Here is a 26,107-nt window from a genome sequence, read left to right as displayed (position 1 = left end):
GTACCCCTTTTTAAAGAGTGCAATTGGATCTCCAACATGCCATAGCACCTATCTTTCGCAGTACTTCCAACAACACAGGACTGATAAATTTTCACGATTTTATCAATTACTCTGTACTGCTCTGAAATTTTACCTCCTGATCTTCTAAACTTGCAAACGAAAATGCCAGGCAAGCAAAGAGCAGCTGGTCCATCAAGCCTACCCGCCACCCCCCCCAAAAAAAACAACAGGGTCATTAAAAGGAAAAATACTCTTGAAAATTCTTCTCCGACCCCCTCAGATGACAAAGTATGCTGCACTATAAATGCTTATTCCTCTACATAATCCTTGTTGTACTGAGGTGAAGATTCAAACTCTCCCTTTACCAGAAGCTCAAAACTCTCCATCTCTGAAAATCTTCAGACCTTTACAACTCAAGCTGGTCATTACACAACCTTCCCCTTTATCTCAACTTTCACTCGTCACTAATTGGCAGCGGCCTGCATGGTGTGCCTTGACCGAGATTTCCTGATTTTAAAAGCAGAAGCTGTCTTCTGCAGAAAAAAATCTCCAGTCTCTCTCTCCGCTTTCCATAGAATCCAGTGTATTGGAGGAGATAATTTAGAACATGGGATAGGTACAAACTCTGCCACCGTGATCAGAGAAAAAGCTCTGGGGAGCTCGGTATCGTGCTGATCAGAAAGGCAACAATAAACAATGCAACAACGGAACAGATAGCAAGAGCTGAAGACTATTTTTAGGAACCGCTGGGAAAACGGTCAATGCATCAAAAACAAATGACAAAATGTTGACCACGTCTGGATTTCGTGCCGTAGGTTGGACAGCTTCCAAACCAGGCAAATCACAAACAAAACATTTTGAACAGCGACTGCCCCTTCCCCCAGTGCTCATCCAAGATTTGCCTTGCCTTGCACCTCACCCAGTCAGCGCATCCTTCTATTTCTCGTATACCTATCTAGACCCTCCTTATGGAGGACCCTTTGCGGCCAGCCGATCGGAAGTGACATTCATTGTATCCATGGCAGATGTCTCAGAGATGGAGGGTCAGCGTCTAATGAACTGTGCCACCGTGCACTCACTTCACTCAACACTCAAATTCAGCAAACCTCGCCGGGGGCTTTTGCAAGATCTCAGCAGGGCCACGAGATGCAGTGACAAAGGCTAGCGGTACCCGATCAGTTCTTTGTGCACTGGACAAGGGCTGGCATTCATAAGAAATCGGAGCAGGAGTAGGCCAGACGGCCCCTCGAGCCTGTTCCACTATTTAATAAGATCATGGCTGATCTGATCATGGACTCGGCTCACTTCTTCGCCCGCTCCCCATAGCCCCTTATCGTTTAAGAAACTGTCTATTTCCGTCTTAAATTTATTCAATGTCTCGGCTTCCACAGCTCTGTGAGGCAGCGAATTCCACAGATTTACAACCTTCAGAGAAGAAATTTCTCATCTGTTTTAAACAGCGGCCCCTTATTCAAATGAACTGACACCACACGGTGTGGATACATTTTAATAAATGTAATATGAACACGTATAGTGGCTTCCTTCATTCCTTTCAATAATGCTTCAACCCTATGCCATACAAGTACTTATTGCCAAATGAGAAAGCAGTGACCAATTTTGTTTTTTAAAACTACAATACATCTAAATTGAGTCCTGGTTATTTTACATGGTGTTACATAGAGCCTACAGCCCAGCTGATCCATGCCAGTGTTAATGCTCCACACCAGCCTCTCCCCACTGCTCATCTAACCCCATCAACATAACCTTGGTTTCCTTTCACCCTCATGTAGCTTCCCCTTAAATGCATCTATGCTATTCACCTCAGCCACTCCCTGTGGTAGAGTTCCACATTCTCACCACTCTCTGGGTAAAGAGAATTCTCCTGAATTTCCCTATTGGGTTGATTGATGTCTATTTTATATTTATGGCCCCTCGTTCTTATCTTCCCCCACAAGTGGAAACATCTTCTCTGGTCTTTTGCCATCCTCTGCCCTCCCAAAAAAAACCACGGCTGGATAAAACACCTGAAATAGTCACAAACCAAACGGTGGGAGGGAGACAATGCAGAATGAAGTGTGTTAAATAATACAATGCTAAAAGTGTTTAAGTACATGCTTTACCTCAGAAATTTTGAACAAGAACGTCATTTGTAAAAGCGACAGCCAATTCTTTAACTGCACACAGAAAAGTCAACATCAATCCATAGCACGACCCTGCCGCGAACAGCCTGGTTTGCTTTAACAGGACACAACAACGTACCCAGGGTGGAAGTTGTGAAGCCATCCAGAAGTGCGTCTCCTGGAGTATTTGAGGTATTATCTTCCTCCTCGTCTTGAAGCTGCCCAATCTGCATTGCTGAATATTGACTGTCTGTCCCATCAAGTACCTGGTTCAAACAAACAGATTCAGTCATCACTGGCAACCAACAAGTTTTACAGGATTCATGGTGGTTTTTTTGGGATAATTTGATCCATTTTCTTCCCACCTACTTTACTCAAAAGGTGTTGACTACTGGCTGGGATACTAGTCTGCGGGTGTCCTTTCTCACCCAAATAACTAGAGCTGGGGAGGTTAAGTCGTGAACTGATGAAAGATCGCCAAAATTATGAAGCATTATTAGGTAAGTAGTAAGACAGATCATTTCCAATGGTTGGCACAAGAGAACGAGAGATCACAAATTTAAAATCACAAAAAATTAGAAAGAGGCAAGAAAAAAACTGTTTACTGACACCACTGAGTCAGCCATGAGTTGAAAGCAGGGCGGGACTTAAGGCAGGATTCACAGCAAACAGTACAAGTTTGCAGATGACACTAAGCTGGGTGCCAGTACGAGCTGCGAGGAGGGTGGCAGTGCGAGCTGCGAGGAGGATGCTAGGAGGCTGCAGAGGACTTGTACAGGTTAGGTGAATGGGCAAATACATGGCAGATGCAGTATAATGTGGATAAATGTGAGGTTATCCACTTTGGTGGCAAAAACAGGAAGGCAGATTATCTGAATGGTGACAGATTAGGAAATGGGAAGGTGCAACGAGACCTGGGTGTCATGGTACATCAGTCATTGAAGTTTGGCATGCAGGTACAGCAGGCGGTGAAGAAGGCAAATGGCATGCTGGACTTCATAGCGAGGGGACTGAGTATAGGAACAGGGGGGTCTTACTGCAGCTGTAGAGGGCCTTGGTGAGACCATACCTTGAGTATTATGTGCAGTTTTGGTCTCCTAATCTGAGGAAGGACATTCTTGCTATTGAGGGAGTGCAGCGAAGATTCACCAGACTGATTCCTGGGATGGCAGGACTGACATATGAAGAAAGGCTGGATCGACTAGGCTGATATTCACTGGAATGTAGAAGAATGAGGGGATCTCATAGAAACATATAAAATTCTGACTGGATTGGATAGGTTAGATGCAGGAAGAATGTCCCCGAAGTTGAGGAAGTCCAGAACCAGGGGTCACAGTCTAAGGATAAGGGGCAAGCCATAGAGGACCGAGATGAGGAGAAACTTCTTCACTCAGAGATCTGCCGAGAGCTCTCCACCCGATAGTCACCCGGCTTTGCTCTCGTCAGATGCAGCAGAGCTGCTGTGTACATCCGGCATTTACCATTTATCTCCAGGACAGTTTTATCTGATGAAGAACAACATTTGCTGTCGCTAGTGTAGTCCATCGATGGCTGACAAACACATCTGGGCAGGTACAATTTGGGAATTTAGGTTCGAAGGTTTACCGGAATTAATTTTTCCATCGCTGTCCATGCAACTTTAGTTATTCATGTTAACAGGACCAGCATGCAGATTTACAAGTGTAAAAAGCATTGGAGACAAAGAGCATTAAACAAGGCACAACACCGTGGGAAATGTTACGGATGAGGTCATGGAACCATACATGTGGATCAACAGGCAGAGATTCAACAAGAAAGATTAAAACTGAATGGTACTAATCTTGGGTAAAGGCAGGGTGCAAGAATACAGGTGCTTTATATATTCTACTGAAACCCAAGCCAGCGGCACAACGTGTAATGTGGACATGGTCTCACTACTAAAGAGACAGCATTCTTATATGGACTTGGGTTTCATTTTTTTTTAAAGTTTTCTCAGCATGCCTCTGAAATAGTTTCAACTTATGAATAAAGGTTTGCATGCCGAAAGCACACAACAAAGATGGAGGATGGTTTTTGCAATGGTCAGACAATATTCAACTGAACTTCTCCAAGCATTCTGGACAACATGCAGCATTGACAGTGTGGGCTAGACCCAGCAAGCTCCTGAATTCAGCCACGGTGCTGTGGGCAAGGGTCATGGCCAGGCACTTCTCCACAGGCAGAGAGCGAGAGGCAGAGAGCGAGCGAGCGAGAGAGAGAAAGAGAGAGAGAGAGAGAGAGAAAGAGAGAAAGAGAGAAAGAGAGAGAGAGAGAGAGAGAGAGAGAGAGAGAGAGAGAGAGAGAGAGAGAGAAAGGAGAGCGAGAGAAAGGAGAGAGAGAAAGAAAGAGCGAGAGAAAGGAGAGAGAGAGAAAGAAAGAGCGAGAGAAAGAGAGAGAGAGAGAGAGAGAAAGGAGAGAGAGAGAAAGAAAGAGCGAGAGAAAGGAGAGAGAGAGAAAGAAAGAGCGAGAGAAAGGAGAGAGAGAGTGCGAGAGAAAGGAGAGAGAGAGAGAAAGAAAGAGAGCGCGAGAGAAAGAAAGCGCGAGTGAGAGCGCGAGCGCGAGAGAGAGAGAGAGAAAGGAGAGAGAGAGAAAGGAGAGAGAGAGAGAAAGGAGAGAGAGAGAAAGGAGAGAGCGCGAGAGAGAGAGAGAGAAAGAAAGAGAGAGAGAGAGAGAGAGAGAGAGAGAGAGAGAGAGAAAGAGAGAGAGAGAGAAAGAGAGAGAGAGAGAGAGAGAAAGAGAGAGAGAAAGAGAGAGAGAGAGAAAGAGAGGAGGAGAGAGAGAAGCATGCAGAAAAGTAAGACACACGGAGAGAGAATGACACAGACAGAAAGGGAGATATATAGAGAGGCAGAGAAAGATAAACCAGAGGGTACCGTCTCGGGTGGCTCTTGCACCTAGCAACCAGCACCAGATGGGTATTCAGAAGCCTGAATGCTCTCTGCAACAGTTGGGTCAGAGCGACAATTTTGGAGAGGGGAAAAGATTTTTTATTTAAAAAGTCTATTTGAGCGATTTCAATGGGGTGAGCTGCTGACCTTTTCACTGCTACTAGCTGAGGAAGTGGAGGAGAAAGTGGAAGTATCCGAGTCTGGGCCCTCCAGGGGGGAGCTGTGAGAGATGTCGGGACCCTCCGTGGAGGACTGGGACCCCCCCTCAGCCCGCTGCACACTTACAGGCTCAGAATTGTCAGACGGGGTCACAGCTGAATCAGGGCCCTCGGTGGTCTGGGAGCTCTCGCTGAGCGGAGACGTCGCCTGATTGGTCCTGTCGTTCAGATCTGCATTGGTGTCCGACTGGATGGTGCTGATCTGGCTGGAACTTCGGCTCAGCACCTCGTCGACCATCCCCTCGACTGCCAGGCCGGTTAGGTCCGACGTCGCCGAACTGTTGAGATCGACAGACTCTGCGGACTGGAGCGTGTGTTGGGAGCGTGGCTGTTGAGTGATGATGTCATGCCCAGCCGAATCCGGCGCTGGGCTCGTTGACCCCAAGGTGGAAGCCCCTGAAGATGATGGGGCGTCAACAGTTCCTTCACTGTTCGCTGAACCTAAAGGTATGGGCCAAAGCAACAAATTAGCAAGCGTGGTGGCCTGTTAGACAGAGATAAATAGACAGCATACCTGAACAGTTTAGTAAAGAAGCTACGGTTTCCTTACTGTACGACAAAATCCCAAGGGGCGGAGGGGGGAGTGGAGAGAGGGGAACAAGGGGGTTAGAGGAGGAAACAAATGACCATTCCTCCAGCAGTTCCACTGATCTCCCGCTGGAGGTTACAGAAGATCAGGACTAACCCACTACGGAAATTCAGGGCCTCCGTTTATCCAGAACGCGAGCTGTATCAGAGCAGAACATTTTCCGGCCATCCAGTGCTCGTGTTAAGAGCTTCCAGATTTCACGAGTAGGTGGGACTAATCTGAGATTGCGAATTAAGGTAACAGAGGAATTTGATCGTCAGGCACATCGATACCCATGATGCACAAGCTTAGAGACAATACCGACGTGGATGTACAACAACCGCAGCATACCTGGAAAAGTGGTCGTGCTGACTTCTGACCTGGTCTCTGCTTCATCTTCAAGTCCATCCTCTTCTCCAGAAACCAATTTGCCTACATGTTTCAGGTGAACACACACATCAGGTCAAAGTGATGTTTCAAAATGTAAACTTAATTTAAAATTTCCACATAAACGGACGAACCCAGATCTGAATAATTTTGAAATACAGAAAGTCATCAACAATTCCAAATAAACCATCCGAATGGGTAATTTCCCACTGCTGTACAATTGCTAGACATGCCTAGTGCACCCACAGACCTTTACGTTCAGTAGTCACCCTCCCCCACCGCCCCACACACATTACATCTTTGTGAAGTGCTTCGAGATGTTTTTCTAGGTTAAAGACGGTATATAAGTAGACATTGCTGTTTTCAATTGTACATTTCTGATATAGCCTCAGGACGCTCCCACTGAATTAACTTTGATGTGTAGCCAATGTTGTTGTGCGCAAGTCAACATGAAAATGTGCTGTGGTGCCCCCCAAGAGGTCGGTATTAGGACCACTGCTCTTTCCGACCTGGACTTGGGTATACAGGGTATAACTTTAAAGTTTGCAGGTGATTAGCAAAGGAACCAAAGACGACATGAGCAAAAACTTTTTTACGCAGCGAGTGTTTAGGATCTGGAATGCACGGCCTGAAAGAGTGGAGGAGGCAGACTCAATCTTGGCTTTCAAAAGGTAATTGGATAAGTACCTAAAGGAAATATTTCGCAGGGCTACAGGGCAAGGGCAGGGGGATTGGGACGACCTGAAGTGCTCTTGCAGAGAGCCGGTACGGTGCCTCGATGGGCTGAATGGCCTCCTTCTGTGCTATAACCATTCTATGATTCTTTGGCACGCAACTGAGAAATGTAGTAAACATTGAAGAGGATAGTAACCGACTTCAGTAGGCTATAGACTGGCGAAATGGGCAGGCACATGGCAGATTAAATTTAAGAGAAGTGTGAAGTGATTCATTTTTTGCAGGAAGAATGAGGCGCAATATAAACTAAATCAAACAACTTTAATGAGAGTGCAGGAAAAGAGACCCCCCAAAGGGTGCACAAGTCTTTAAAATTGGCAGGACAAGTTGTGAAGGTGGTTAAAAAGGCATAAGGGATCTTTAGCTTTACAAGTAGATATGCAGGAATACGAAGGCAAGGAAGTTATGCGAAAAATTTATATAAAATAATGGTTTGGGCCCAACTGGAGGATTGTATCTAATTCTGGGCACCACACTTGGGAGGATGTCAAGGCCTGAGAGAAGGTGTGGGGGAGATTTACTAGAATGGTACCAGGAATGAAAGACTTCAGTTACGTGGAGGGACTGCAGAGGCTGGGGTTCTCCGTGGAGCAGAAAAGGCTGTATACTTGAAAAGAAGAAAATTGATTGGCTATAAGAGAAAGAGCAGCGGATGGGACTAATTGGATAGCTCTCTCAAAGAGCCTGTACAGGCACAATGGGACAAACAGCCTGCTTCTGCGCTGCATCATTCTAGGACAGCTAGTTAAGTGAGGTCCCAGAAACAACATGCCAGATGAATAGGAAGTTAATCGGTTATTGTTGGTGTGGGTTGAGGGATGAATATTGGACAGGGGAACCCATTGCTCCTCTTTAAACTGGGTAGGCAGATGAGGCCCTCTGAAGGCAGCACTTCCAACATTGCAGCATCTCCTCAGTATTACGTTGAAATGTCAGCCTTGATACGTGCACTGTTCCTGGATTGGAGCACCAATCCACAATCCCCTTCCTTTCAAGCGAGAATGCTGCCACTGAACCACGTTGATATCGACTTCAGCTAACTTATCAGGTATTACATAGCATTTACAGCCCAACAGGTCCATGCCAGTGTTTATGCTCCACACAAGCCACCTCCCACCCCAACTTCATCTAACCCCATCAACATATCCTTCTGCTCCTTTCTCCCTCATGTGCTTATCCAGCTTCCCCTTAAATGCATCTGTGCTATTTGCCTCAACTACTCCTCGTAGTAGCAAATTCCGGTCGAACCACACTCCTCCTGACTTTCTTAATGGATTTATTGGTGACTATCTTCGATTCATAGCCCCTAGTTCTGGTCTGCCCCGCAAGTGGTAACATCCCCACATCTACCTGATCAATACCCATCAGGAAAAGATGAACAGGCTGGGTCTCTTTTTGCTTGAAAAAAGGCAGCTGAGGGTGACCCTCTAACTAGAGGCCATGAATAAAAGATAGTCACCAACAAATCAAATAGGGAATTTAGAAGAAACTTCTTTATCCAGAGAGTGGTGACCATGTGGAACTCACTACCACAGGGAGCAGTTGAGGCGAATAATATAGATGCATTTAAGGGGAGGCTAGATAAGCATATGAGGAAGAAGGGAATAGAGGGTTATGCTGATAGAGTTAGACGAGGAAAGAGGGGAGGAGGCTCGAGTGGAGCATAAACGGTGGCATGGCATGTTTCTGTGCCGCATATCCCATGTAATCCAATGTATCCCTTTCACAACCTTCAACTCATACATCAGGTCATTCAGAGAAAAGAGCCCCAGCCTGTCTCAACGTGTGTCACATATGCAAGGAATCACTTTGAAGTGCATAACTAATATCGGCAGATTCTGGGTATGATGCTGAAGTGGCCACAATTGTTTAGAAAGATGCTAAATGCTGAACTGTTCACCTTGCCGCATTCTCGCCCAACATCCAGTTACCCAGTTACATTTAATCTCAAACCAGCTGAGCCAAAATAAAATTGAAATGAAATGCACAAGTCAAAATCAATACGGCACCAAGTCAAACTGCACTGCAGCATCAGCCTTACTACTGAACACTTAATGTCAGTGCACAGCTGAGCACCACAATCTACTCAGCAGCAAAGAGAGTGTTCATGGCAGCAGTTTCCCGCTTGTAACGGTTTGCAGTCGTTTATCACAGCACTGTCATTTAATACATTTCAGCAACAAGCTAAATATAATAGTTGGTGCAGCTTCTGAACAGATAGATTTTTTTTAAACGTATAAAAGCAGCTATGAGGAAAGATTAGATAGGCTGGGGTTGTTTTCTTTGGAACAGGAGGCAGCTGAGGGGAGATCTAATTGAGGTGTATAAAATCATGAGGGGCCAAGATAAGAGTGGATAGGAAGGACTTATTTCCCCTAGCAAAGAGGTCAATAACGAGGAGGAATAGATTTAAATTAATTGGTAGAAGGATTAGAGGGGAGTTGAGGAGAACTTTTTTCACCCAGAGGGTGGTGGGGGTCTGGAACTCTCAAAAGGTGGTAGAGGCAGAAACCCTCATCGCATTTAAAAAGTATTTGGATATGCACTTGAAGTGCCATAACCTACAGAGCTATGGACCAAGAGCTAGAAAATGGGATTAGGCTGGATAGCTGTGTCGGCCGGTGCGGACACGATGGGCCGAATGGCCTCCTTTTGTGCCGTAAATTTCTATGAATCTATGACAGCTCAAAGTGCTCTTTGACACAAACCAAATCAGATGCAGAGAGGATAGTTCCACTCATAGGGGAAACTAAAGCTTCGAATAAGGGGCCATCTATTTAAAACTGAGATAAGGAGAAATTTCTTCTCCGAGGGCTGTAAATCTATGGAATTGTCTGCCCCAAAGAGCTATGGAGGCTGGGTCATTGAATATATTTAAGATGGAGATAGATTTTTGAGTGATAAGGAAGTAAAGGGTTATGGGGAGCAGGCAGGGAAGTGGAGCTGAGCCCATGATCAGAAGTCTTATTGAATGGCGGAGCAGGCTCGAGGGGCCAAATGTAATGTTCTTATGAAAAGGTAAATCCATAATCGTATTTCTGGGCTTTTCCACCCCCCCCCCCCAACAGTTCAAAGTGTGAAAATTTCACCTACCATTACTCACAGTCTACTGAATCCCTCGTGACAGCAATGCACAGTATTTTACACATTTGTAAGGCGGGTCAAAGAACACGAGGCAAAATGACACAAGTAGGAATTCACAGTTCAATAACAGATAGACTAAGGATTGTGGATAGTCACCTTTCTGCTTCCTGAGGACAACAGGACTGCATGGAGAACCCCCTCCAGCTGCATGCAACAGAAGAGAAAGAAGAGACAACAAGAAATATAGTGCTGTAGCGATAGTCTACGGCCCACATACTTAGTTTACAAGGCAATCCATACGAAAGGAAAATTCTGAGAGAAGCCACCGCTGTGCATTAAGAACAGTAACACTGCCAACAAATTCTGATGTTCATGTGCTGGACAGTTCGATCTCCCGATTAGACCGCTCAACCTATTCACAGCCAAGGCAAGCCACCTGGTACCGTGCGACAGCCTGAGAATTTCGACTCTTGACACGCAGAAATTTGCCGGTGCAGTACTGCAACTTCAACAAAAATTTCAACAGGAGGCAGTGAAATCCTGAGTGGCATCAATCAATCACCTGTCGGACACCAGGCGGTGGGGTGGGGAGGAATGTCAAATGAAGAATGGAAAAAATAAAACAAACAGAAACACTAAATGCGCTACTGACAAACACATTTTGTGCTGAAGCGAGAATCATTCTGGATTCCTCCTAATCATTGGCCGACACGTCAAGTCTGCAAAACTGCAGGATGGTCCAACCACACACACTTGTTTTTTTTTTAAATTAATTCATGGGATGTGGTCATCGCTGCCAAGTTCAGCATTTATTGCCCATCCCAAATTGCCCCTCGAGAAGGTGGTGGTGATCCGCCTTCTTGAACCGCTGCAGTCTGTGTGGTGAAGATTCTCCCACAGTGCTGTTAGGGAGGGAGCTCCAGGATTTTGACAGTGACGATGAAGGAGCGCCGACATATTTCCAAGTCAGGATGGTGTGTGACTTGGAGGGGAACGTGGAGGTGGTGGTGTTCCCATGTGCCTGCTACCCTTGTCCTTCTAGGTGGCAGAGGCTGCGGGTTTGGGAGGTGCTGTCGAAGAAGCCTTGGCGAGTTGCTGCAGTGCATCTTGTAGATAGTACACATTGCAGCCACGGTGCGCCGGTGTTGGAGGGAGTAAATGTTTAAATGGGGGGGGTTAGAAAGCAACAGCCTGTTACTAATGTGAACCATTGCATCAGGAGACGCGAGGGCAGACTGGAGGGATTATGGGGGCTCTTCAGCCTTGAAAGGAGGCGAGGGAGATGGGACCTTGTTGAGGCATGCAAGATGTGAAATGATAGAAAAAGGTTAAATCTGGAACATTACTTCAAGTTAAAGCTAGTTAAAGCAAACTGTACCCAGCCTCGACCACTAGATGGCAGCAAACAGCCTACAAACGTGAAAACAGCACACTCAAGACGAGACAAGAGTAGAGGAAAATTCTATGTGAAGTGCTCGATATTAACCAAGGAGACTAACACAGTGAACATAACATTAGAAGAGATCAAGAATGATATGGAGGAAGGGGAGGGGAGAAAAATATATATACTGGTACTGGAATTCCGATGTCCCGGGTCCGTACGAAGTTTCTACGACCCAGGAAGGCATCGGAAAAGCCGTTTTTCAGCGCACAATAGTCATAAATACACACATTGGGAGAGAGGACAAGATTTCCGATATTTACGAATATCTTGCCCTGCAAATGTCCTTTAAAATCTTGCGCCTGAAAAAGCAGGCGTATAGCCTACTTTTACAGGCGCAAGTGTTTAAAAATACACAAACATTTTAAAATAGTTATAAATACACATTTATTGATTAAAAACCCTTCCCACTACAGTAAGTTTATTTTAAAGCTTAATTAAAAAAAAACTTTTTAAAAGTCAAGACATTTTTTTTTAAATAACAACTTTAATTTCAATGAATGTTAAATATGTAGTTTATTTGCTGAGGGATCTGGGGGTACTGATACACAAGTCACTAAACGTAGCAGTGCGGGCTAACAAGGCCATAAAAAATGCAAACAATGCACTGGGGTTCATTTCTAGAGGAATAGAATTGAAAAGCAAGAATAGAACTGAAAAGCGAGGAATTATTGAGGCAAATAGCATAGATGCCTTCAAGGGGAAGCTAGATAAACACAGGAGAACATAAATAGCAGGAGTAGGCCATTTGACACATGATCCCTAGATTGGCAGCAGCTTGCGAATCACCAGCTTCTACCCATTGGCAGAGAAATCATAGTCTGTCCTTCTTTTGATCCTTTTATCAACAGCACTTGTGTGTGAGACGAAGTTGATTATTTCTCTTGTCTAGTATCAGTCGCTGTATGCGTGTGATCATTGCTAACCATGCGAACGTCACTATTTTCCAAGTCACATTGGTATTGGACAGCCATGTGGCTAGAAAATACAGACACTCACCTGGCTATTCAGTGCCAATAGGATGCCAGCATCAGAACCAAACAGCCATAACCCCAGACTTGGCAGCAGTGATGTATAGAATCCTCGCTTCCCATCTCCTGGGCACTGGAGGCTCCCTCCGATACTGGCGCTAATTGTTTCACATCAGCATTTAGTCAGTGGCATTGTAGCTTGGCTACGACTGGTATGGATATTGTTCAGTCATATTAATTCAAGTCTATTTTTCATTTCCTTCAAGTGTAAAATTCCGACTGTCCGGATCAAACCCATTAAGGTGGAAGTAAAAGCCATGCAAACCCCGTTTCACCCCTGCCCAGTTCCAATGAGAAAATTCTTTGCAATGAGGAATTGCTTCAATTCGGCAAATTGCAAACGTTCAACGGCCACAAAAAAAAAATCACAAATCTTTTACTGTCCATAACAAGCTGCACTTAGCAAGCCGAGCGGGAAGCCCTGCCAAGAATAATGTACATTACTTCATGGAGGACTCCTGAGCGGACAATAAAAAGGACAGGGGTTTCCATCAGCAGAACTAACTGCTTACTCTTCACCTCATCCTACTATCCAGCATGACTCACACGCTGCTCCCTTCCAGCATCAGCACCAGACAACGAGGGCAAGGGTGCAGAACAAAGCACGTTGGCCCGCAGATATTTTTTTCAGTGCCTTGCACAAAAACCTACTGAATGCATCCAACACCACATTGTCAGAGCGAGAACCAGAGGGGAGACAAAAAAAATGACGGGGCAAGTTATGATCTATAATACACTGCCTGAATGGAAGCAGATTCAAAGTAACTTTCAAAAGGGAATTGGAAAAAAATTGCAAGGCTACGGGGAAAGAGCAGGGGAGTGGGACAAATTGGATAAATCCTTCAAAGAGCTGGCACAATGGGCCGAATAGCCTCCTTTTGTGCTTGCAGCATTTATACCAGATCGCACTGCCTCTCTCAAAACGCTTCACATGCAATTATTTTGAAGTGACGTTTACACAGACAAGCAGAAGATGCAGAAAAATCCCCAAAAAGCTATTACTGAGATGAATGACCGGCTAATCTGTTTTGGTGGTGTTGGCTGAAGGAGGAACGTTGGTCAGGATACCGGAAGAACCTCCCTGTTACTCTTCCAATGGTGCCGTAGGATCTTTAACATCCACCCGAATCGGTACACGTCTCGTGATGCCGCATTCCCCCAGTACAGCGGGGGAGCGCGAGTAATTGGATACCTTTCAAGGAGCCTGCACAGGCACTACGGGCCGAATAGCCTCTTTCTGTGCTGTATGATTCTACAAATTGTATACACAATGATAAATTTCAGTTTCATAACAGAATATTTAACACACAGACTGCCATCAGATCCAGGGATATTTATCTCCGTTAGCCAACAGATTTAGTCAGTCAGTCTTTAGTTCAACCTTGAATGAACTCTATTGTAGAATTATAGTTCATATTATATTACAAATGGAGGTAACAATTACTGTAACAATTACAAGACAATGAATTTATTGTGGACCATTAGTATGGCTATTGAATCAACTACTGCACATCTTTATTACCCTCATCATCTTTTTAAAACAATTGTATTAATGCTGTACACCATGAAAAATGTTACATCTTAAATACATCATTTCTGTTTGTCCTTTCATACCATTCTTCTATATTTTTTTTTACTGTTTTGAGCCAATATTTCCCCCTCCGCCTCTCTATCGATTCCTCCCATGGTACGGTATCATGGGCATCAGTCACCTTGCTCAAAGAAATAGTTCTTGTGTGAGCCTAGACGGTGAGTGATGCCAGGCTGTATTCGACTGTGAAAGGTGGGGGGGGGGGGGGGTTTGAGTGCGCACTCAAAGCCAAGCCCAATTTTGTCCTCACCTGATATCTTTACATTCATAATTTCCAGCCGAAAGACGGCACCTCTGACAGTGCGGCACTCCTTTAGTACTGCAATGGAGTGTCGTCCTAGATTTCTGTGCTCAAGTCTCGGGAGTGGGACTTGAACCCACAACCTTCTGAGTCAGAGGCGAGTGCGACCCACTGAGCCACAGCTGACACTGGATTGGAACGGACTTGCAGCCCCGCCCCGCCCCCCCCCCACATCTTAATCTGAGACAAGTCGATTAAGTTAATTTCACTCTGCTTTAAAAGCCCCTAGCAATTGAACTATAGACAAATCAGAATCAACTCTTATAATATGCAGAGAATAATCAATGGGAAAGCTTTGAAATATAGAATTACCGCACTCCGGATGAAGACGCGATCAAATTTGTGAGAAATATTTAAGAGTCAGTATTTGCGAAGTAAATTTTGTAAATTCCTCACCACTTGCACCATCCACGCTCACCGCGGGCAGCTGCCTATATCGGGCAAATGGTGCTAATATCGAAGCTAACCTGGGCAGTTCAATAAGTTCTTCAATACATTAATCCCTTGTATTTTGCCGCGAATTCATTGGCTGCCGTTTAATCCTTAGCACCTGAATATAGTTTGATATCAGCCTGTCGAGAATGCGTTGGCAAGCTTCAGTCCGTTAGAGCAACGGAACGAGGAGCCTTAAAATGAGAAGCCATAACGAAGACCGCTTATTTCCACCTCTGTAACATCGCCTGTCTCAGCCCTTGCCTCAGCTCATCCGCTGCTGAAGCCCTCATCCATGTCTTTGTTACCTCTAGACTTTACTATTCCAATGCACTCCTGGCTGGCCTCCCACATTCTACCCTACGTAAACTTGAAGTCATCCAAAACTTGGCTGCCTGTGTCATAACTCGCACCAAGTCCCGCTCATCCATCACCCCCTGTGCTCGCTGACCGACATTGGCTTCCGGTGAAGCAATGCCTCGATTTCAAAATTCTCATCCTTATTTGCAAATCCCTCCATGACCTCGCTCCTCCCTACCTGTAATCTCCTCCAGCCCCAGAGGTGTCTGCGTTCCGCTAATTATGCCCTCTTAAGCATCCCTGATTATAAATCGCTCAACCATCAGTGGCCATGCCTTCTGTTGCCTAGCCCCTCCCCAAGCTCTGGAACTCCCTGCCTAAACCTCTACGCGTTTTTCCTCCTTCAAGACGCTCCTTAAAACATACCTCTTTCACCAAACTTTTGGTCATCTGCGCTAATTTCTACTTATGCGGCTTGGTGCCAAATTTTTATCTCATACTCCCATGAAGCGCCTTGGGACTCTTGCTTATGTTAAATGCGCTATATAAATACAAGTTGTTGTTGTTGATGGTAATGGTAGAGTGAGGGATATGCCGGGCCATGGGGCTACAGATTGTGGTGAAGTACAATTCTGATAGCCCACAGCGCCTCATGGATGCACAGTTTTGAGCTTCTAGCACAGTGGTAGTGGCACACAACACAATGGAGGGTGTCCTCAGTGTGAAGACAGTACTTGGTCTCCACAAGGACTGTAAGGTGGTCGTTGCTACCAATGCGGTCATGGAGAGATGCATCAGAGACCGGTAGATTGGTGAGGACGAGGTCAAGTTTGTTTTTCCCTCATGTTGGTTCTCTCACCACCTAACCCTAACCCTAACCCTAACCCAGTCTTACAATTGAATTAATACCAAAACGTCAGCAAAAAGCGGTGGGAAGTGTACTCACAATTACCCATGGAGTATGATGGAGTCTATCTAAAGTAGCTCAATTGGCTGGAGCTTGGACAGACAGGAGCAATATGGATTTGTCTGAACTGTGTGGTGGGATCTTCCATTCTGGACTACCCTGCACAACAAGAGCATAGACGCTTTTTGCCTTTGTAAACCAGTTCGTTCGCAAACCATGGGAGTCTCCTACGCCGTGTATTAAGTTTAAAAGTACGTTTCTATTTATTTGCATACATCTCAAACAGCTGATACCAACAGATGTAGTTGACTCGGATTTTAGGATTCACCTGCCAATGATGCAACTGAAAACAAGCTTGACAGGGTAGATGCTGAGAGGCTGTTTCCCCTGGCAGGAAGGTCTAGAATTAGGGGGTCATATACTCAAGATAATAGTTTCGCCATCTCGGACTGAGTTGAGGAGACATTTCTTCACTCACCCGAGGGTTGTGAATCTTTGAAATCCTCTTTCCCAGAGGGCTGTAAATGCTCAGTCATTGAATATATTGAAGATTGAGATCGATAGATATTTGCACACTAAGTGAAGCAAGCGATATGGAGATAAGAGCAGGAAAGTGGAGCTGAGGTCGAAGATCAGCCGTCATCTTATTGAATGGCGGAGCAGGCACGAAGGGTTGTATGGCCGACTCCTGTTCCTATTTCATATGTTCTTGTGTTTCCAAACTGCTGGGCCCACAAAATTCAATCAGGACAAATCTGGGAGCGAGAAATACAACAACCTATAGAAACCGAGCAATTTGGTGTTTTGTGGGTCGATTTCGAGGGTTTGCAAACCCCTTGCGACCCATGGCTGTGATTTGGAAACCTCTGTTGTAAAACATTGGATCATTTCAAGACTTGTTGTTTCTTTTCTCGAGGTACATGAAGCAAGACGGGGCTGGGGGTTAAGTAAATATAGAACGGCATGCCAAGCAAGTGCCTCAAGAACTCCAAATACACAGGTCACGTGGGCACTGTTTGGATAGCTTTGTATAGATTGTTAAATAGAACGGTTTTGAGAATAAATAAAAAGATTAATTGTTTCCAGTGACAGAAGGTCGGTAACCAGAGGACACAGATTAAAAGGTGATCTGGAATGTGCGGCCTGAAAAGAGCGGTGCGAGTCGATTCAACGGTAATCTTCAAAAGAGAATTGGATAAATACTTGAAGGGAAGCAGATACAGGGCTGTGGGGAAAGAGCAGGGGAATGGGATTAATTGGATAGCTCTACTAAAGAGCTGGCACAGCAACAGTGCACTGTATGGCCTCCTTCGCCACTGTATCATTCTATGATTCTGCTAAGCTAGTTGGCATTATATAGATATTAAGCTAGGTTAAACATACTTCGGGACCCTGACACACAACCAAGTGGGTGTATGTGAATGGAATGTTGATTACTGAAGAGGTACCAGATTGTCTGGAAGACACCTGGGGATTGTAAATAGAGAATAAGTCCCTGTTGCAATAAAGATTATAAGAGATAAGGGATTAAAGGCTACAGAGAACCCTAATGAGCACTCATGCATTGTGAATATACAGAGTGTAATAAACCTAAAAGACATTAATTGACAAGTGGACTGAATGATAGCAGCTGACTTCACCACTAAACAAGCTGATGTATCGACAGCATTTACACAGAAGATAATGACTTTGTGGATTTGTTAGGTAACTATATAAGTACATACAACACTGTTGTACTTTAGGAACTCACTATAGTCTGACCTGGGACTACTGAGAGAGATGTAGAGAAGCCTGCTCTCCAGCCTTGATGAGTGCTATGTCTGTGTGTTTATTAATAAAAGTTATTTATCAGACGTCTCGATATTTCTTGGTCCTTGAATCTGCATTGAGGTGAAGGATAGCGACCATCCTAAGAACCCAACAGGCACCTCCTAATGACTGGATGGATTTTATTTTGCTACAACAATCACTTTATACTTCTAATCGTTAGTAAATGGCAATTTATTTTGGTGCGTTCAGCATTGCAAAATAATCATTCACTCTAGGAAGAGCCGTTCACAGCCCCTCGAATCTATGCCGCCATTCAATTAGATCTAGACCAATGTTCCATGATTTTTTTTTTGGTGCGCGAACCATTTAACTGGCTGTGTGGCCAATTCATTTTTCGCGCAGGCGCGGTTAATATAAGAACATAAGAAATAGGAACAAGAGTATGCCATTTGGCCCCTCGAGCCTGCTCCGCCAATCAATAAGATCATGGCTGATCTGATCATGGGCTCAGCTCCACTTCCCTGCCCGCTCCCCATAACCCCTTATCGTTTACGAAACAGTCTATTCCTGTCTTAAATTTATTCAATGTCCCAGCTTCCACACCTCTGAGGCAGCAAATTCCACAGATTTACAACCCTCCGAGAGAAGAAATTTCTCCTCTTAGTTTTAAATGGGCGGCCCCTTATTCTAAGATCATGCCTTCTAGTTCTAGTCTTCCCCCATCAGTGGAAACATCCTCTCTGCATCCACCTTGTCAAGCCCCCCCATAATCTTATATGTTTCGATAAGATCACCTCTCATTCTTCTGAATTCCAATGAGTAGAGGCCCAACCTACTCAACCTTTCCTCATAAGTCAACCCCCTCATCCCCAGTATCAACCTAGTCAACCTTCTCTGAACTGCCTCCAAAGCAAGTATATCCTTTCGTAAATATGAAAGCCAAAACTGCACGCAGTATTCCAGGTGTGGCCTCACCAATACCTTGTATAGCTGTAGCAAGACTTCCCTGCTTTTATACTCCATCCCCTTTGTAATAAAGGGGAAGATACCTTTGGCCTTCCTGGTCACTTGCTGTACCTGCATACTATCCTTTTGTGTTTCATGCACAAGTATCCCCAGGTCCTGCTGTACTGCAGCACTTTGCAATCTTTCTCCATTTAAATAATAACCCACTCTTCGATTTTTTTTTCTGCCAAAGTGCATGACCTCACACTTTCCAACATTATACTCCATCTGCCAAATTTTTGCCCACTCATTTAGCCTGTATGTCCTTTTGCAGATTTTGTGTGTCCTCCTCACACATTGCTTTTCCTCCCATCTTTGTATCGTCAGCAAACTTGGCTACGTTATACTCAGTCCCTTCTTCCAAGTCATTAATATAGATTGTAAATAGTTGGAATCCCAGCCCTGATCTCTGCGGCACCCCACTAGTTACTGGTTTGGAACCAGAGAATGAACCATTTATCCCGACTCGCTGTTTTCTGTTCGTTAGCCAATCCTCTATCCATGTTAATATATTATCCCTAACCCCGTGAACCTTTATCTTGTGCAATAATCTTTTATGTGGCACCATGTCAAATGCCTTCTGGTTATTTCCAACATAGAGCCGGAGAGCGGCCTGCGTGGGACCTCCAGAGGGCTGCATGGCTCAACGGGAGCATTGATCATGATTGGTCTGTATCTTAATGCCATCTACCCGCCTTGGTTATCAGTTATTACTTAAGATCATCACACTGGGATTAGTTGAATAAAGACAAAGCAGTTTGACAACTCTCATTAACTGCGAAACGCAGTCAGCACACACACACAATCATCATAGGCAGTCCATCATATCAAGGATGACTTGCTTCCACGCAAATAAGGGACGAGTTCACAAGTGTTTCGATGAAGGACCTAATATTCTAGGTCCCAAAATACATGAAGGGTGGAAGATGCCTGCGTGTGGGTTATTTCCACCACACACACACACACACACACACAGTAAGGAATCTATCCAGGCAACTTACCTATCAGCTCCACAATGCTGCCGCTGCGGACCCGGTTCGAGGTGTCATCTCGCGCAATGCTGACTCTGGTAATGCTACCGGGGGTGGTCAGGGCTCGGAGTAGCTCGGGAGGAGGGGTACGGAACAGCTGCTGCAGCGTCTCCAAGGCCGCCGTCACTACATTGTGGTCCCGGTGATGGGTGTAGTGTAGTGTCAATTCGTACGCCTAACAAAAGGAAACAAAAGTCTCAGTGCTTGGTAACTGGTGAGGACTGTGCAAACTTTCCACATTTATATGGGGGAGAAAGGGGAGGGGGGGTGTGACAGGGCAGTGGAGGGGACAGAGAGGGTGGGGGAGACTAACCCTGCAGATCTGAACCTTCATCACAACAGAATTTTAATCTCAGTATCGCCATTTGAAAGTTCTTTCCTTTTCTGCAAGCTGTTTTTTTCATTATTTTTAAATAAAGAAAAAACTGGTTGAATGTGTATTCAAATATAAAATTACTAAAGGAGTGCTGGACTGTCGGAGGCGCCGTCTTTCTAATGAGACATTAAACTGAGGTCCCGTCTGCTCTTTCAGGTAGGCGTAATGGAGCTCACAGCCACTATTTGAACAAGAGCCAGGAGTGTCCCGGCCAATATTTATCCCTCAACCAACATCACTAAAATCAATTATCTGGTCAGTTATCGCATTGTTGTTTATGGGATCTTGCTGTGTGTAAATTGGCTGCCGTGTTTCCTGCATTACAGCAGTGACTGCAGTTCAAAAGTTATTTAATTTGCTGTAAAGTACTTTGGAGCATCCTAGGGTTGTGAATGATGCTACAAAACTGCATGTTCTCGCTAAATGATTTTTCCGAAGAGACCAAAGCTAAACTTTCCCCCTGTGTAGTCATTGCTATTTTGTCAGCAAAGGCAGCACCGTTTAGGGATGAATGTTGGCTAGGACACTTGGAGAGCTGCCCGGTTCTTCCTTCAATGGTACCCTAAGCATCTTTTATGTCCACCTGAAACAGAAATAAGGGGCCCCTTGGTTTAACATCTCATCCAAAAGAGACCACCTCCAGCAACACAGCACCCCTTCAGTACCTCAGCAAAGATTAGGTGCTCGCGCCTTCAAGTGGGGCTCGAACCCAGGACTTAGAATGTCGAGGAGCAGACTGTACTTAAATGAAAACTTTATAAAGGGAAGATGAGGAGACCTTTTTTTTCCCTCGCAGAAAATTATATGAAATGAAATGCTCTACCAGAGAAGGTGATGGAAGCAGATTCAATAACTTTCAAAGTGGGAATTAGATACATTCTTAAAGGGGAAGCTAGACAATTACATGAGGGAGAAAGGAATAGAACAATATACTGATAGGGCGAGATGAAGTAAGGTGGGTGGAGGCTCCTCTGGAGCATAGACTTGGAGCATCAGCAACCTATTGGGTTGAATGGCCTGTTTCTACGCTGTAAAATTCTATGTGAAAAGGAAAGATTTGCAGGGTTTATGGGGAACGAGCAGGGGAGTGGAACCAATTGGAAGCTCTTTCAAAGAGCTGACACGGTCACGATGTGCCAAACGGTCATCTCTTAAGCTGTATGATTCTAAGTTAGCGTTTACAGACAAGACTGTTGCACCCTCTCTTCCCTGTTCCTGCTGATACAAAAATACATGTAATACTCAAATTGCTAACAGAAGCAAGAGGGTTAAATCACAGATTTCAAGAGGATCTTTACATGATTCAGACAAAATGGATCAGTGCGGTTTATACCCAGTAGCAGAATTAAATTGGAGACATCAATTCTGCACTCTCGCTGTCTAAATGGATAAAGCAAGCTTGCATCTACTTCACAGTGAAATTTCGCTCTGGTAAATTTGGTTCAATACGAACACACTACCTGCACGAGCTGCTCCAAGGAAGGGGAGATTTCAGCCTCCTTGCGCGTCACACCAAAGCTGCCTCGGAGACTCGTGTCCTTCACTTCTTGCCGCAGCAAAGGCATCAGGTACCGCAGGGTGAGCATTACTCCCAGAATGAGTGGAGTGGGCCGATCTTCTTCCACGGGGACCAAAAACCCTGCAGCACAAAATAAGCAACCATTACACCTTTATTCCGGTCAAGTAAAAAATCTTGTGGTAAAACCCAAGCTTATTTACCGTGACTAAGCGAACATTAAATTGTGACAAATGGTTTTCACTGCTTCCATGGTGTGGACAAGATTCTACCTATGTTAATCATATCCTTTATCAATGAGCATCATCCACTTTATTAATTCAAACTGAGCCAATCCATTTTCCCCCAAGTTGGTTTAAAGATCTGTGCGTTCGATGCATTGGATCTTATGCCACTGAGAGCCAACATTACTCTGCGTTGATTCTTCGAGAAGATTACTTCATATCTATATTGTGTTAAAAATCATACATCTGGACACTTCCAGTCAACTTTCTCCAAACGAGGGCACTGCAGTCTGCTGTCAAAATTCCTATGCCCACATTTATAAAAGACTTGCATTTCTATAGCACCTTTCACGACCACCGGACGCCCCAAAGCACTTTACAGCCAATTAAGTACTTTTTGCAGTGTAGTCACTGTTGTAATGTGGGGAAACACGGCAGCCAATTTGCACACAGCAAGCTCCCACAAACAGCAATGTGATAATGACCAGATAATCTGTTTTTGGTACGTTGATTGAGGGATAAATATTGGCCAGGACACCGGGGATAACTCCCCTGCTCTTCATCGAAATAGTGCCGTGGAATCCTTTACGTCCACCTGAGAGAGCAGAAGGGGCACGGTTTGACTTCTCAGCCTAAAGACAGCACCTCGACAGTGCAGCACTCCCTCGGCACTGCACTGGAGTATCAGCCTAAATTTATCTGCTCAAGTCCCCGAGTGGGACTTGAAACTACAACGTTCTGACTCAGAGGCAAGAATGCTACCCACTGAGCCACAGCTGACACCATATACTGGACACTGACTATCTAAACTTGTCGCACTGTAATTAAAGCTTCCAAACGAGGGCACTGCAGTCTGCTGTCAACTTTCAAACGTGCGACACCATGCTTCACAGCAAATTTCTTGAGCTTCGGCTAAATTTTCCCCGTTTCTAGACGAATAGCACATTCCTGAAGTGCTTGATATACTATTCCATTGTCAACAATGCAGCCCCCACTCCCCTTCCCAAATGGGTGCACAGAGAGAAGGAAATGGGAGAATGAAATACAAACCGGTCATAAAGCACTTGTACCAATGGACAACCTACAACCTACAAAGCAGGAGGTAGGAAGACGTTTTTTTTTCTAAATTCGTTCCAGATTGCAGGCGTTGCTGCCCATCCCTAATTGCCCTGGTGAGCCGCCTTCTTGAACCGCTGCAGTTCTTGTGGTGAAGGTACTCCCTCCCACAGTGCAGTTAGTGAGGGAGTTCCAGGATTTTGACCCAGCGACGACAAAGGAACGGCGATATATTTCCAAGTCAGGATGGTGTGTGACTTGATGGGGAATGTGGAGGTGGTGGTGTTCCCATGCACCTGCTGCCCTTATCCTTCTAGGTGGTAGAGGTCACGGGTTTGGGAGGTGCTGCTGAAGGAGCCTTGGCAAGTGGCTGCAGTGCATTTTATAGCTGGTACACACTGCAGCCACGGTGCGTCAGTGGTGGATGGGGTGCCAATAAAGCGGGCTGCTTTGTTCTGGATGGTGTCGAGCTTCTTGTGTTGTTGGAGCTGCACACATCCAGGCAAGTGGAGAGTATTCCATCACACTCCTGACTTGTGCCTTGTAGATGGTGGAAAGGCTTGAGAGTCAGGAGGTGAGACACTCGCCACAGAATACCCAGCCTCTGATCTGCTCTTGTAGCCACAGTATGTGTGTGGCTGGTCCAGTTAAGTTTCTAGTCAATGGTGGCCCCCAGGATGTTGATGGTGGGGGATTCGGCCATTGAATATCATGGGGAGGTGGGGGAGAAGCTTAGATTAGCTTGTTGGGTATGCTTTTAATTTTTTAAGTCATATTCAGCCCATTCAATGATGATCACTGAGCTCGGCCTCCTGCTCCAGTTAAGATGCAGGTCAGTCATGCCTTAAGTAAATGGCAGAATAGGCTCGAGGGGCTGAATGGCCCACTCCTGTTCTTATATTCCAAAATGTTGAACACCCTCTCGATATAGGTGTCATGGGAAAATGTTACTTTATTTTTGCACTTTCAATTTATACAGATAACATTTGCACTGTAAGGCAGAGTTTGGAAAATTATTAAAAGAATAAATCAGACGAGCTTTGATCAGCCAAATTGAAGTAAATGTACTTGATGAAGGCTGAAAATTGCTTTGTCGGCAAACTACATTTGCTGTGTTAAAATATACAATAAAACAGTTTAGAACATGACGTCCTATCTGCAGACACGACGCAGGATTCGTTAGAGGTCGCCACAAGTCCCATTAGCCCATGCGTCTTAACTAAAATATACAAGGGAAGTGTCACCTTGGTCCAAAGTCACATTTCAAGAACATGCATTGTACTGATCAGCATCAACTGCACATACACTTCCAATATGTAAAGCAAGCACATCACTGCCATTAAACATTTTAAGATATCGGACAAGTGCTACAAATATTAGGATATCCTCACGTCTTCATCATCATAGGCAGTCCCTCGAAATCGAGGAAGACTTGCTTCCACTCAAAGTGAATTCGCCAGGTGACTGAACAGTCCAATACGGGAATTACAGTCTCTATCACAGGTGGGACAGACAGTCGTTGAGGGAAGGGGTGGATGGGGAGTCTGGTTTGTCGCACGCTCCTTCCCCTGACTGCGCTTGGTTTCTGCATGCTCTCGGCGGCGAGACTCGAGGTGCTCAGCGCCCTCCCGGATGCTCTTCCTCGACTTACGGTAATCTTGGGCCAGGGATTCCCAGGTGCCGGGGTGGGGGGGGGGGGGGGGATGTTAAAGCCTCCTTGATAAAGTGTGAGGGTGTCCTTGAAGCGTTTCCACTGCCCACCTGGGGTTCGCTTGCCGTGTAAGAGTTCAGAGTAGAGTGCTTGCTTTGGGAGTCTCATGTCGGGCATGGGACGATGTGGCCCGCCCAACAGAGCCGATCGAGTGTGGTCAGTGCTTCAATGCTGGGGATGTTGACTTGAGCGAGAACACAGACGTTGGTGTGTCTATCCGCCCAGTGGATTTGCAGGATCTTGTGGAGGCAGCGTTGGTGGCATTTCTCCAGCGCTTTGAGGTGTCAGCTGTCTATGGTTCACGTCTCTGAGCCATTTAGGAGGGCGGGTATCACTACTGCCCTGTAGACCATAAGCTTGGTACCAGATGAGAGGTCCTGATCTTCAAACACTCTCTTCCTCAGGCAACCACACAGAAGGTTAAAGTGCCACAGAGTTACTTCCTTCCAAACCCTTCTCACACCATCCTTGCCATCTCCTACATTTCTCCCACTGTGGCGGCTGGCTATTAAACGATCCCAAGACACTACTCGAAGAACAGCAAGACGACAATCAAAATGCTTGGCTCAGTGGGTAGCACTCTCGCCTCTGAGGCATAAGGTCGTGGGTTCAAGCCCCAGTCCAGAGACCGGAGCACATAATCCAGGCTGAACTGAGGGATGGCTGTACAGTTAGAGATGCCGTCTTTCAGATGAGACGTTAAACTGAGGCCCTGTCTTTCCTGTCAGGTGGGCAAAAAAGATCCCATGGCACTAGAGTAAGTCAAAGAAGGGCAGGGGAGTTATCCCCGGGTAAGGGTGCGAAAGGCATTATATTAATGCAAGTTCCTTTGCACTTGAAGTGCCGTAACCTACAGGGCTACGGACCAAGAGCTGGAAAGTGGGATTCGGCTGGGTAGTTCTTTTTCGGCCGGCAAGGACACGATGGACCGAATGGCCTCCTTCCGTGCTGTAAATTTCTATGATTCTATGACTCCTCGCTCCACCAGAAAAACATGCTGAACGAGGCTTAGGATAGTGGCACCAGGGTTCCAAGCGCAGGCCCGTGCACAACAGTGCCACAAATCGCTTTTAGCAGGTCCTCCAGGACACGGGTTTTAGTGAGTCCCGGTATATTTGGCCTCAGCCGGCTACGCAGGCCCTGTGCTTGGGGAACCCACTGCCATCAGTGCAACATTAGTGCTCATTAACTGGTCATTCACCTGATTGCTGATGGTGGGATCTTGTTGTGCACAAAGCCAGCTGCCGGCACTGCTTTCCTTCACTATGTGAAGTACTTTTCTAGTCACTGTTAAACTTCTTTTGGCAAGCTTTATTTTTAATTCATTAATTTAACATAGAAATTGTCCTTCATTTTTCTACCCCTTGCTGGCATTTGTTTCTTCTATAGCTTCCCCC

The 26,107-nt window shown here is 45.4% G+C and overlaps 1 protein-coding gene across 8 annotated transcripts in view; it reads right to left on the bottom strand.

The window, feature by feature from the left end:
- Positions 1-26,107, bottom strand: part of htt (huntingtin) — a 250,339-nt gene that overhangs the window by 171,172 nt on the left and 53,060 nt on the right. For 5 of the 8 annotated variants that reach the window (XM_070877815.1, XM_070877836.1, XM_070877828.1 and 2 more), the window contains exons 8-13: positions 21,664-21,842; positions 19,798-20,002; positions 10,175-10,222; positions 6,164-6,244; positions 5,312-5,685; positions 2,260-2,386 (exon numbers count right to left, since the gene is read on the bottom strand). In XM_070877815.1, the coding sequence (XP_070733916.1) occupies positions 2,260-2,386; positions 5,312-5,685; positions 6,164-6,244; positions 10,175-10,222; positions 19,798-20,002; positions 21,664-21,842 (1,014 nt within the window). The remainder of the gene's footprint in view (positions 1-2,259; positions 2,387-5,311; positions 5,686-6,163; positions 6,245-10,174; positions 10,223-19,797; positions 20,003-21,663; positions 21,843-26,107) is intronic. The other 3 variants (XM_070877850.1, XM_070877857.1, XM_070877864.1) reach the window with 1 other exon arrangement.

Source organism: Pristiophorus japonicus, chromosome 1 (assembly GCF_044704955.1).
Source record: "Pristiophorus japonicus isolate sPriJap1 chromosome 1, sPriJap1.hap1, whole genome shotgun sequence".
Lineage (NCBI taxonomy): Eukaryota > Metazoa > Chordata > Chondrichthyes > Pristiophoridae > Pristiophorus > Pristiophorus japonicus.
The sequence above is the reverse complement of the archived record's forward strand: the minus strand, read 5'-3'. Positions and strand labels throughout refer to the sequence as shown.